This window comes from Pecten maximus, chromosome 5 (assembly GCF_902652985.1).
Source record: "Pecten maximus chromosome 5, xPecMax1.1, whole genome shotgun sequence".
In the NCBI taxonomy this organism is placed as follows: Eukaryota; Metazoa; Mollusca; class Bivalvia; order Pectinida; family Pectinidae; genus Pecten; species Pecten maximus.
Genome location: NC_047019.1, coordinates 32,347,454 through 32,362,243, shown reverse-complemented (window position 1 = coordinate 32,362,243; position 14,790 = coordinate 32,347,454). Strand labels below are relative to the sequence as shown.

The 14,790-nt window shown below is 34.7% G+C and overlaps 1 protein-coding gene and 1 long non-coding RNA gene across 2 annotated transcripts in view; one reads left to right on the top strand and one right to left on the bottom strand.

Annotated features, from left to right (window-relative positions):
- LOC117328412 (E3 ubiquitin-protein ligase rnf213-alpha-like) overlaps window positions 1-14,790 on the top strand; it is a 311,982-nt gene that overhangs the window by 222,037 nt on the left and 75,155 nt on the right. The window contains exons 60-61 of the mRNA XM_033885941.1: window positions 187-350; window positions 813-1,034. Coding sequence (XP_033741832.1) covers window positions 187-350; window positions 813-1,034 — 386 coding nt within the window. The remainder of the gene's footprint in view (window positions 1-186; window positions 351-812; window positions 1,035-14,790) is intronic.
- Window positions 8,103-10,319, bottom strand: LOC117327810. The gene is made up of 2 exons (XR_004532732.1): window positions 10,233-10,319; window positions 8,103-8,527 (listed from the first exon to the last, which is right to left on the bottom strand). It is a non-coding gene; the product is annotated as an uncharacterized LOC117327810 (long non-coding RNA).

The following is a 14,790-nucleotide window of genomic DNA, read 5'->3' as shown; positions in this document are numbered from 1 at the left end:
TATAAGTAGTGTCCTATCCAGTCAGCCAATGAGTAGTGTCTTATCCAGTCAGCCAATGAGTAGTGTATTATCCAGTCAGCCAATGAGTAGTATATTATCCAGTCAGCCAATGGGAAGTGTCCTATCCAGTCAGCCAATGAGTAGTGTCCTATCCAGTCAGTCAGTGTGATAATGTTTTCTTTCCAGACTCCCTTGACAAAGTGAACACAGTTAGGAATTTCTTGGCCAGCAAGCCGATAGGTATCATGCTCCAGCCCCTCATTGACAGAGACAGACAAAGTGTCCTGAAGGCCTATATCAGTGACTTTGTCCACATGAGGTATCCTGTGTCATCTCAACAGGAACATCAGGTAATGCTTTATTGAATATGATGTCAGTCATGATTCACCAGCGGTAGTATATATTTTTTTGATGACCTTGGCCATAGTTTATGGGTTATAAAGGTCAAATATGTTAGAAATCTATAAGAATCTTTTTAAGATACAGAAGACCATGGAGAGTCCTGATATTGGCAATAAATTACAGTATATTATACTGATTCACCAATACATCAGTGAGTCATTACACCTCTGTTAGTAATGCTGTATACCTTTTCCTGAAACATCTCTAACAATTAGTTAACATCAAATTCAAATGAAAAAAGAATTGCCATTATTCCTGAACAATATCCAATGTATAAAATAGTGATAAAGGCCCTTAGGGTCTCTTATTTGACTTTTAAGATGCAATTGTAAATCAGAAAACATGCTCATATTTAGACATTTTGACAGTGCTGAATTCCTTGTTGGTTGTCAGTTAATTTAATCTTACAGCTTGTTTGTGAGAGTGTGTACATTGGATCCAGTTCTATCCTCCAACACCAGGCTGGTGATGGAGTTGCCATGTTGATAGCCATTCATTTAGCATATCACCAGAATGTCAGCAGGTTCCGTAACTTCTCTAGTCTCAACCGAGTGTGGCCAGAATGTAGTGAGACCATCATAGATTTTCAGGCAAGCAGTCCGAACTTCTTCCTCTGCACCGATGAAGAAATGGTGAGTGATGTATCTTAGTTCGGAAGGGGTAGGGGTAAAATATTTTATGAACCTCTGAACAGATTTAGTTCTAATTTTACCTATAGCATCACACTATGGACAGGTTTATCTCATTGATGAGGTAGGGGTGAAGGATGTACATATTTCAAACTCATTTCCCATGTTACTTTTTCTAGCAAATTGCTTAATTTAGATTAAACAGGAAAACAAATCAGTTCCAAGGTATGTGTGTTGTTCAGTGGGGCATGGATACCTTAGGTACAAGGTATGTGTGTTGTTCAGTGGGGCATGGATACCTTAGGTACAAGGTATGCATGGTGAATAAAATACATACTTATAAGTAGAAGGAATTAATCACAACATGTGTCTCCAGTGTCACCTCATGTATGATTTTGAGCTTATGCCGTGGTGCGGCGTCCGTCCGTCCGGCGTCAACTTTTTCATTTAAACAACTTCTTCTCAATAACCAAGAAGCCCAGGGACTTGATATTGGGCCTGTAGCATGCTGGGGTGAAGGACTACACAGTTTGTTCAAATAAATGACCTTGACCTTCATTCAAGGTCACATGGGTCAAATAGGCTATAATCTTCAAACGACTTCTTCTCAATAACCAAGAGGTCCAGGGACTTGATATTGGGCCTGTAGCATGCTGGGGTGAAGAGCTACAAAGTTTGTTCAAATAAATGACCTTGACCTTCATTCAAGGTCACATGGGTCAAATAGGCTATAATCTTCGAACGACTTCTTCTCAATAACCAAGAGGTCCAGGGACTTGATATTGGGCCTGTAGCATGCTGGGGTGAAGGGCTACCAAGTTTGTTCAAATAAATGACCTTGACCTTCATTCAAGGTCACATGGGTCAAATAGGCTATAATCTTCAAACGACTTCTTCTCAATAACCAACAGGGCCAGGGACTTGGTATTGGGTCTGTAGCATGCTTGGGTGAAGGGCTACCAAGTTTGTTCAAATGACTGCATGACCTTGACCTTCACTAAAGGTCACATTGGTCAAATAGGCTATAATCTTCAAATGACTTCTTCTTAATAACCAAGAGGTCCAGGGACTTGATATGAGGCTTTAGCATGCTGGGGTGAAGGGCTACCAAGTTTGTTCAAATAAATGACCTTGACCTACATTCAAGGTCACAGGGGTGAAATCGGCTTAAATCTGTAAACAATAATTTTGCGATAGCCAAGAGCCTCTGAGACCTGATATTAGGCCAATAAAATGCTGAAATGAAGGACTAGAAAATTTATTAATATGATTAAACTTAGTTTACTATGATATTTGAATAAAGAAGTAATCAGCATAGTATCTGTAGAAATTTGCTGTAGAGCCAGGTGAGCGATAGAGGCCCATTGGGCCTCTTGTATTATGACAACATCTTGTATGAGGACATGTTTCAATTTATTGCTCTTAGTTTAATTCACTCAAATTTATCATTGTCATCCATCTCATAGCACCATGTCTAACCTAAAGGAGTAGGTGCATTTAGGGTCATTTTTGGCCCCATCTTTGATTTAATTGAATTACATACCAGACTAACATTGACATATGAAATTTATAAAATATGGAGTTTCAAACAATTCTGACAAAAGGTTGCCTAGCAACAGGCCTGGTAACGCACCCATTACATTTGCTCATTTTAATGGTGAAATTCTAGTTTTTCTTTAATTTTATATCTTAAAGTTTGTCAATCAATGATTAAACTTGAAAATATGGTTATATTTTATTCTATTGTAAACTTTAATGTAATAATGTCTAGGTTACCTACATGTAGATCTAGTTTTTACCCTTGTAATACATAGCAACCAATTTTTCTCCATAGCAACAGCAAAACAATTTCAATGAAATGGGGAGATAAATGATTGAATGTTATAAGAATCTTAATTTGACTAAGATCTCTTTGTTAATACCCTTGATATCCTTATCCATAATTACATCTTAATTAAAAGTATCGCCCCTACCAGAGAAACCTGGGAGACTAGTTTTTCTGTCTGCCCATCTTGTACAGACATGCATATATGTATTCAACTGTGTATGTCATAATGCCAAAGTCAGTCAGCACTCAAGTGACTTCACTCCTTTAGGGATTTTGATCAAACTCCACACAGTGATATGGGACCATAATATATAATCCAGTTTTCAATTTCAGAGCTTTTGTATCAAGGTCACTGTTACTGTTTTTAGAAGAGCCTGTAGGGGACATGTGTTGCTTAAGCAATACGCAGTGTGCTTATTTTAGGATAACTCTGGATTTATCATTCTTTTAGAACTGACTGGCAGATATGTAACCGCCAAATACAGAAATCAGGTTCAATTTATGACCCATGTTTGGAATATCAATTGTTGAAATTAACTCTCTTTTCTTTAATTCTGCTATTAGTTTATCTGTGACTGCAGAAATACATGTACTGTTTCAATACATAACCAGATCAGTTCCATGTTAATTAAAATGCAAAGTTTGTTCAACCTGCTGAACACCAACAATGTTGGATGAATGATATCTTTATGTATACATTTACTTTTACTGTATTTTACCATTACCTGTTGCATGCACAACTGAGCTTGAATGAACTTTGCATTATGAAAGAGAAAAGAAATATTACAAACAAGTTATACAACATTACACAAACATTTTAATTTGAGACCATAACTGTCTATTTAATTCTATTCCATACCACAGAAACATCACTATGACAAATTGGGATCACATTCATTCATACTATAACAATTAAGTCCTTCATATTCACCCAAACTATAATAATAGAGTCCTTCACATTCACTCATAATATAATAATAGAGTCCTTCACATTCACCCATACTATAACAAAAGAGTCCTTCACATTCACCCATACTATAACAATAGAATCCTTCACAAATACTTTGATAGGTAGTGACAGTATCAAGCTTTAGTGTTATAATAAAAAGATATCAGAATTCCTGTCATCTTTACGGTACTCATTCTCAATTGTTAGACTCTCCAATTACTACTTACACATCTGGCTTGTATACGAAGTTAAAACCAGTTTTACACAGTGTTTGTAGTCTTAATTAAACAAATACACTGTATCGAATTGATTTACTCTTGTGCACCAAGCACTAACATATATGAACACACACTGCTCCATAATCTGGTGTTTAAACCATATTTAAACTATCTGGTACATGCATTTTAAGCTAACATTAGCAATATCATGACAAGGAAACCTGTGGAAATAACATTATTTAATACATAATGTCTAATTTAACTATTTCTCATATCACTTGCACATAGTGTACATCAGTATCTGTATACAGCTGTACTTCCTATTTGAAGAAACAGGTTGCCGATCCCCAAGCTTAGTCCTTTTATTGCACAAAATGCAAGGGTAACTCTTGGGACCAGCCCCACCCATACCGAAAAAAGGTACAAAAAAGTTATACTTTTTTAGGTACAAAAAAGTTATAACTTTTGATGCTAGATTGGAACCATGTTTAAACAGCGGTTCCAATCTAGTACTAAAAAGTTATAACTTTTGATAACTTTTCTGTACCTAAAAAAAGTTATAACTTTTATTAGGTACAAAAAAGGTATAAAAAAGGTACAAAAAAGGTATAAATGAGGTTACATTTCACACAAAAATAGGTATAATTTAGGTACTATAAAGTTAAAAAAAAGTTATAACTTTTTCTAGGTACTAAAAAGGTACAGAAAAGGTATGAAAAAGGTACAAAAAAGTTATAACTTTTTCTAGACACTAAAAAGGTACAGAAAAGGTATGAAAAAGGTACAAAAAAGTTATAACTTTTTCTAGGTACTAAAAAGTTAAAAAAAAGTTTTATAACTTTTTCTAGGTACTAAAAAGTTATAAAAAAGGTACTAAAAAGGTACAGAAAAGGTATAAAAAAGGTACAAAAAAGTTATAACTTTTTCTAGGTACTAAAAAGTTAAAAAAAAAGTTATAACTTTTTCTAGGTACTATAAAGGTATGATAAAGGTACAAAAAAGTTATAACTTTTTCTAGGTACTAAAAAGTTACAAAAAAGGTACTAAAAAGGTATGAAAAAGGTACTGAAAAGGTATAGAAAAGTTACAGAAAAAGTATGGAAAAGGTACAGAAAAATATAAAAAGATTTTGCTTCAGAATGTTTTTTTATCCAGAAATATACTTATTAAATACATGTCTTCTAGACCAATGAATTACTATTCATAAAAACATCACGGAAATCTCCTTTCACTTTGCACATTTTCTTGAAAGACTAACAAAAGCACTATTTTTCGTCCTCATGGAAAGCTTTATTTCGAATATTAAAACAGATTCCTTCCATGGATGAACGCAGCAGTCATGTACTATTACACTGTCATACTCCTGCTCCTGTACAAGGCATTATCCACTATGTTTCTTTAGTATATATTATAACTACCGTTTAATGTAAACATAAAACCAACATGTCATCAAGAATTAAGTATTTTTACTGCATAACACAGCACTCTAACTGGACTGTTATTAATACACATTGTATTGTATACTATATAAAATGTGTTAGCTGTTTGAGGCATTGTTACACAGGAAAGAAAAAAGTCTGAAATAATGTAAATGTTCCTCTTCTGGGATCCTTTCCTTGAGATTTGACTGACAATACTGCAAGAAATTTAAATTTTGTGTTAATTTAAGTTTATACAAGCACATGTCCTCTACAATCTTGAGTTTCTTTAACTCCAAATCTAACGTCAGATTATTATATATTGTAAGGTCATACGGGACTTATAATGTTTTTTGGAAGGGAATTTTCATGTTAATGTTACAAATGTACAACTTCATATATCTATGTAAATAGGTTTTATATATAATAAGCCGGAGAGTTAACCTTCGGTAACGTTTGTTCAGCAGTAATTAGATGATGTCATTATGCATGAATATTAAGTATGTTGTTAGTAATCACGTGACTATAGTGACCAATGGTCAAGAGTTTAGGTGACGCTAATTTCAGTCTTTGTCTAGCAGTTGAGGAGGCTGGTGGAATTACGTCATGTTTCTTTTGACGACCCGCCCTCCTGCCCCTATCTGTCGCCAGTGTATATATTTACCAAGTGTTAGTAGTGTTATACATTTATATGACATAAATTCCCTGCATGTCCCTGGGACTCAACCATCGATGTGCTGAGTGCCCCAGGCCACACGTTTGCCATTTTATTAACGTAATTGGGCTTACACATCTGACCTGAGGGGTGCTCCACAGGTTTTTAGTACTAGTACCATCCTGCATGTTGTGGGCTCCGCCCATCTAACCTGCTGGGTTCCCCACAGGTTTTCCTCCATAATATATTTACCTTAAGTTTGGCCTCGCCCATCTGAAATGCTAGCTATATGTAGCTATAGGGTCTCCACCTGTTTCAGCGCCATCCTGCATGTCATGGGCTCCGCCCATCTAACCTGCTGGGTTCCCCACAGGTTTGCCATTATTTTTTAGTTTATGATTTGCCAATTTGACATGATTGGTGCACCACAGGTTAGTGCCATCCTGCATGTCGTGGGCTCCGCCCATCTAACCTGCTGGGTTCCCCACAGGCTTTCATCCATATTTACCTTAAGTTTGGGCTTTGCCCATCTGACATGTTAGGGTCTCCACTGGGTCTATTATTATCCTGCATGTCCTAGACTTGGCCAATTTAACCTGCTGGGTTTCCCACAGGTTTTTTCCTGATTGTTACTTTAATCTTGGGGATCAGCCTTCTGACCAGCGGGGCTCTCTCAGGGGTCTCCACATCTGACCTACTGGGTTCCCTGGCCTGCAGGTTGTCTATGGGCTCCGCTCACTTTATCCAAAAAGTTTCCCACAGTATTTGTCGGGTGTGATTTTAATGGTTGTTTAGAATCGAAATGTAAATCAATCCGGCTAAGGTGAATAAATAGTCTTGTGTTTATATAGTAAGTTTATTGATTGTGTGCAAATTAAAGATTGTAGTGGCAACTCCATTATTATATATTATTAACATTGAATGTCTGTTTCTCGATCAAGATATTGGTAACAACTATATCGTGTACATGAACAGTTAATGCTGTTAGTTCAATTTATGTCTAACCAAAAAAATTTGGACTACTCTGTAGGTTATCCCTAATTAATAATTGATTCGGGGCCTTATAATTCAATATATTTGAATTTTACCCCCAATTCGGATTTATATGCAAACATGTACAACCCTGCACCTATGGGGATTTCCCAGGGGCTGCGGTTATCACTATGGATTGGAAATTACCAAGTTAATTCCAAATTTACCTTAAGGAATAATCCTACAGAGTAGCCCCTAAGAATGCCAAAAAATTATAATGTGTTGATACATGAAAGTAGAGATTTTCAATAAATGTAACTTTTAGAGCTAATGTGACTTGTGTTATTGTATAAACACTGATTTTTCCAGGAGCTGATCAGGGTTCTTCTTGGGATTGACACTCTATAGTCCATCAACTTTTTCTAGGTACTAAAAAGGTACAGAAAAGGTATGAAAAAGGTACAAAAAAGTTATAACTTTTTCTAGGTACTAAAAAGTTAAAAAAAAGTTATAACTTTTTCTAGGTACTAAAAAGTTATAAAAAAGGTACTAAAAAGGTACAGAAAAGGTATAAAAAAGGTACAAAAAAGTTATAACTTTTTCTAGGTACTAAAAAGTTAAAAAAAAAGTTATAACTTTTTCTAGGTACTATAAAGGTATGAAAAAGGTACAAAAAAGTTATAATTTTTTCTAGGTACTAAAAAGTTAAAAAAAAGTTATAACTTTTTCTAGGTACTATAAAGGTATGATAAAGGTACAAAAAAGTTATAACTTTTTCTAGGTACTAAAAAGTTACAAAAAAGGTACTAAAAAGGTATGAAAAAGGTACTGAAAAGGTATAGAAAAGTTACAGAAAAAGTATGGAAAAGGTACAGAAAAATATAAAAAGATTTTGCTTCAGAATGTTTTTTTATCCAGAAATATACTTATTAAATACATGTCTTCTAGACCAATGAATTACTATTCATAAAAACATCACGGAAATCTCCTTTCACTTTGCACATTTTCTTGAAAGACTAACAAAAGCACTATTTTTCGTCCTCATGGAAAGCTTTATTTCGAATATTAAAACAGATTCCTTCCATGGATGAACGCAGCAGTCATGTACTATTACACTGTCATACTCCTGCTCCTGTACAAGGCATTATCCACTATGTTTCTTTAGTATATATTATAACTACCGTTTAATGTAAACATAAAACCAACATGTCATCAAGAATTAAGTATTTTTACTGCATAACACAGCACTCTAACTGGACTGTTATTAATACACATTGTATTGTATACTATATAAAATGTGTTAGCTGTTTGAGGCATTGTTACACAGGAAAGAAAAAAGTCTGAAATAATGTAAATGTTCCTCTTCTGGGATCCTTTCCTTGAGATTTGACTGACAATACTGCAAGAACACTGATTTTTCCAGGAGCTGATCAGGGTTCTTCTTGGGATTGACACTCTATAGTCCATCAAAAAGAAAAGAAAAGAAAACAGTTAGTGATCTATTTACATATTGTAACTCTGGTTTCGGTGTAATAACTTAATAACTAGGACAGGCTGAGAGTTAATTGGGTTATTATAATTTATTAACTAGAACACTGAAAATTTGAAGGACCCCATCAATTTCATCATGAGGCAATAAATAATATATATCTCCCATAATCATCAAGAACCCATCTGCCTAAATCACCCAGTACTATTGGTTGGAATTATATTGAAACAAAATCTGACCTTGGCCTTTGACCAAGTGACCTTGACCTTTGGTCAGTTGACTCCATGCATTATTGTAATGTTTAATTCTGACGAACTTTGCTTTAGCCTTGAAACAAAATATTTAATCAGTGAAAAAACGCAAAATTTGACCTTGACCTTGTCAGTTTACACCTAGTTTAATTCCAACTAAAATTGCTTCATCATGCCAAAACAAAATATTGATGAAAAAAAAAAAATTACCTTGACCTTTCAATCTAATGACCTTCATGAGCTTTGACCCTGGGTTTTGACATAATTTTGTGAACTGTACCTGGCCCATTTCGTGTAAATTTGTCAATAAATTCTAGAATTATTAGACAGCAGCAAAATTAGAGGGCTGGGAGACAGAAGTAATTACTATAGGCTAACAAACACAACTTATCATGTCAAATCAAAAAGAAGATACCCCCAGAGATATCATGTAATTGTATGATTATCATATAAATATCAATTTTATATCATATATACAAGACTGTTCTTTAGCCTAAGAAGGAAGAGAAAAGTGATTCCCAAATAAGGAATCACTTTTCTCTTCTTCTAGATCTTATTAATTTGAAAGCAGAAGCCTAAAATTTATCTTTTGAATAAGATCCATAAATAACTTTCTGAGAAACTTCAAAATTATAAAATTCAAAATGACAGCCTGTCAGCCATCTTGCATTGCATACAAGCTAATATATTGGGGGCGGGGATGATCAACTTAAAAGGGAAACTGATGGTGAAAGTAATCAATGTGTGTTAATTCAGCAATAAAACATTTTAAATGAATTCACATCAAATAAAAGAAGAAAGATTCTTCTCAAATGTTCCAATGGTCTATGTATAATAAATAAAATGTGCTAAAATTGTATATAGATTTTACTTTGTAGATCTATTATAAATACTTTGACAAATTTTCAATTAGGACTTTATTTTATTGGATTTCCTTTAAATTTCACGCACACAACAAGTAACAATCCCTCTCATTTCTATATATATTTAATTTACCGTAGCCGATTCCGTAGATATTAATTGTGTGTTAATTACATTTAAAAAAAAAAATAGTGTTGTGCGTATAATTAGGAATAAAGAACAAAATGTTCATACTTACCATAAATTATGGTGCATATATTCGTCTATTTCAGTAAAAAATAGTAACAAATGTACGGGAAAACATGAAAAAAATTATCAGGTAAAATAGCTGACGAATTATTGCCTACACCCCAATATATAGTGTATCGAATTTCAAGAAAATCCATTGAAAAACGAAGTATATTATATATACTTTGGGACGTTCATACCAAACGCCATAAACGAAAAACTGGTATGGCCACATATATGTGTGAATCCATTTTAAATATATCATAATATTGACCCTGAATGTGAAGGTGAAGGATTAAAAAATAATCACTTGGCAAGCAAATTAAACTTACGATTGAAAGATGCAACATTTATAAATCGGCTGTGCGTAGGGGGCGGGTGGTCCGAGGATCATGAATGCTGGTGAATTTAGTCCAGAAACATGAAGTATTTCATATGAACATATTCACTCAATGTTGTTTAATGTATGACGATCGCGAGAGCGACAAAATCTGCGATTCGAAGACAAATTAGAACATAACTTACCCTGATTTCATGTTGTCCGATAATTCAGTGTTTGCCGGTGAAAGGGGTATCATAAGTCGCCAAAAGCTAGACGAAAATTGATATTCTGTTCCCAGTTTGTCGATTGTATTCCGTGAGTGGGGAAATTAAATGTCGCCAATATATACTGTATATATATATAACGTGATTTTGTTCTAGGTCTAAGCTTTCATCACGTTTCCGTAAACAAACAAAATGGCCGCCACTTGTAATACAAATCTCCCGCTAAACTGACGGGAGCGCCGCCTGGCGGTGGGTATACATGTGTACAGTAGGGCCAAGTGAACGAAGAAGAAAAATGTCGAATAAAGTTATTAGGCCGCCTACGATATCATGAGAAATCCTATCGATATTATTATATATATATATTTTAGTTGTTGTTATATATTTTTATTTAATTATTATTATGATTACTGCAACATCGTACTCTTTCACAGTGCACATGATGGCACACATGCATAAGTGTCTGTACTGGTACAGAGAAACTAACGTGTCATATGTTCGGTTATATTCTTGATACCGATAATATTGTGCACAGGTGAGATACCCAGGTAAACTGGCCAATGCAACAAATCATAGGCAGTCAGGCATGACAACGATGTAACTAATTAATTAACGCCCCAGGACACCGCTATGTCAGCAGGTGAACTGGACACTCCTCAGGTACACAGGTATTTACACAATTCAATGAGTTCGGTACAGTAGACTGCCGCTAATTATATTCTAATTGATGCCCCGAGGATGAGGTCTTCGGTGATCAGCTTGTGTCTGACGGGGTCGGTTAACTTTTGGTGCGTGGTCCCACTTTTCGTGAGGTAGCCTACACACATGGTGTGCACGTTTCAGTAACAGCACTAGGCTACTGTAATGCTACGAGATCAATTCTCCTGCAGATGTCCTTTGTGAATAATCTGACGATCTGGCTTATAGATATATGACCAATTGATTGTTTTGTTTAATGTGTTCACTGACAAAACATCGTGTGCGCTGTTTTCAGATTAAACTGTTTATTGCAATTTACGTCATATCGAGATCATAAAAACGCTTTACTTATACGGAGTTAAATCAAAGCGTCTGAGAGTTTGGACGATCAAAATGACACAAGTGTTACACACGTGTGTTTGTTTACCGCTGGAGTTTGTGTCCAATGCGGCATAATTGTGCATGCTACTACAAGATTTAATGTCAAAAGCGCAAATATCCAGAAAATATGCGATGCACTGACAAAGACCATGCTATATTAATCCCATTGGGATGAATGAAGCTTGGGTTTTCCGGAAAATATTTTTGTGGGTGAGCGACCCATCGTCCCACGTGAAGTAAATTATATCATCATGTTCTATGTACGTACGTTTATGAACGTCTGTGTTGGGATTAACGAACTGCTTATCTTTTATAACAACTGAGTTTGTTCATGTCGTGACTTATCAATGCTAAGTTGTAATTATTCACGTCCTCTGAGCAATGATTGGTCCTCTGAGATAAAAAGATAAACTTTAAAAAAATGCCCCCCCCCCCCCCCCCCCCCAAAAAAAAAAAACCGCATTTCAAGGGTGTGAATATTGTACTAAAAATGCAATAAATTAAAAGTGAATACCTTTTTAGCCCACCATCATCAGATGTTATCTTGTTATCGCTATTTCTGAGAAAGTACTGAAGGGATCTTTCTCAAATTTCATATGTAGGTTCTCCTTGGTGCCTAGTTATGCATATTGCATTTTGGGACCGATCGGATTACAACATGGCCGACAGGCAGCCATCTTAGATTTTGTCAATTGAAGTTTGTTATCGCTATTTCTGAGAAAGTACTAAAGGGATCTTTCTCAAATTTCATATGTAGGTTCCCCTTGGTGCCTAGTTATGCATATTGCATTTTGGGACCGATCGGGAAACAACATGGCCGACAGGCAGCCATCTTGGATTTTGACAATTGAAGTTTGTTATCGCTATTTCTGAGAAAGAACTGAAGGGATCTTTCTCAAATTTCATATTAAGGTTCCCCTTGGTGCCTAGTTATGCATATTGCATTTTGGGACCGATCGGAAAACAACATGGCCGACAGGCAGCCATCTTGGAATTTGACAATTGAAGTTTGTTATCAATATTTCTTAGAAAGTACTGAAGGGATCTTTCTCAAATTTCATATGTAGGTTCCCCTTGGTGCCTAGTTATGCATATTACATTTTGGGACCGATCGGAAAACAACATGGCCGACAGGCAGCCATCTTGGATTTTGACAATTGAAGTTTGTTATCGCTTTTTCTGAGAAAGTACTAAAGGGATCTTTCTTAAATTTCATATGTAGGTTCCCCTTGGTGCCTTGTTATGCATATTGCATTTTGGGACCGATCACCAAATAACATGGCCGACAGGCAGCCATCTTGGATTTTAACAATTGAAGTTTGTTATCGCTTTTTCTGAGGAAGCACTGAAGAGATCTTTCTCAAATTTCATATGTATGTTCCCCTTGGTGCTTAGTTATGCATATCGCATTTTGGAACCGATCAGAAAACAACATGGCCGACAGGCAGCCATCTTGGATTTTGACAATTGAAGTTTGTTATCGCTATTTCTGAGAAAGTACTAACGGGATGGTTCTCAAATTTCATATGTAGGTTCCCCTTGGTGAATAGTTATGCATATTGCATTTTGGAACCGATCGGAAAACAAGATGGCCAACAGGCAGCCATCTTGGATTTTGGCAATTGAAGTTTGGTATCGAGATTTCTCAGAAAGAACTGAAGGAATCTTTCTCAATTTTCATATGTAGGTTCTCCTTGGTCCGTCGTATTGCATTTGTGGACCAATCTGAAAACATTGTCGACAGACAACCATTATAGCCAAATCTCAAATTTCATATATATAAGTTTCCCTTGTTTAAAAAGCACTGGAGGGATGTTTCTCAATTTATACAGATTAGTAAGAGGAAGGGAAAAAAAGAGAAAAGATCAATCTAACATGGAACCTATGAAGATCATTCAATGGTGGGCGCCAAGATCCCTCTAGGATCTCTTGTTTAATTTTAAATCTATATGTATGTTATTTATCAAAATATTTTTGATGCCTCTCTGGAATGAAAAATTTATCTATGCATGGGCAATTCAACACACATTTCGGATTCCAATCACCTGTTACCTAGCTTACCTGTCGTTGAGGTCTTCTGAAGGCGATTCGCCTCTCTGACCCATCACAAATTCCCTACAGTTCACTGATAATTGTATTTTAATCAATTGTATGTACATTATTAAATTAAGATTTCCATTTAAATGGGGATTGAGCTTATATTGATTGAATTACCTGTAATAGAATTTCACTGTCACTGTCTTGTATAATTATTTGTGATTACATTTACAGTAATTATTGTGTCATAAGCAAACATCAGATTTATTTAGTAATCTTATGGTTGTCCAGAAAAGATACAGACAAGTTTTGCTAAAAATAATCAGTCTTTTAAGATGTTGTAAATATTTTCTAAGTCCAGAAAAGGTACAAAAAAGTTATACCCGAAATTTTCAAAGTCCAGAAAAGGTACAAAAAAGTTATACATGCAATTTTCTAAGTCCAGCAAAGTTTTGCTAAAATTAATCAATCTTTTCAGATGTTGTAAATATTTTCTAAGTCCAGAAAAGGTACAAAAAAGGTATACCTCAAATTTTCAAAGTCCAGAAAAGGTACAAAAAAGTTATACCTCAAATTTTCAAAGTCCAGAAAAGTTACACAAAGTTATACATGAAATTTTCTAAGTCCAGAAAAGGTACAAAAAAGTTATACCTCAAATTTTCTAAGTCTAGAAAGGTACAAAAAAGTTACATCTAAAATTGTCTAAGTCCAAAAAAGTTATCAAAAGTTACATTCATAAATTCTAAGTTTTCAAAAAGGTACAAAAAAGTTATAACTTTTTTGTACCTTTTGAAAAAGGTACAGAAAAGGTACTAAAAAGGTACTAAAAAGTTATAACTTTTTATACCTTTTTTTGGTATGGGTGCAGGCATTTCTGAAATAAACAAGTTTGTAATTTAGTTTATTCATCAACAATTGTACAATTATATGTAAATGATATAGATACTGTTATACATATATACATAAGTCTGCCTTTTCTTGTCAGTCCAACACCAGATGATAAGATATCTGTATCTTAATTAAAGATTTGTTTATTTGAAATAACATATCAATATGATTTGAAGAGGTATCAGTATTTAGAAGAAAACAGAGAATTCTTTATCTTCATTAGAATAGAGATTTCAGTAGTTTGATTCGTTATCAGCATTGAAATACAAAATGGATAACATATATCTGTGTTTCCAAACAAAGATATTTATAGTTGTTGGGGAAATAAAGATATCTATA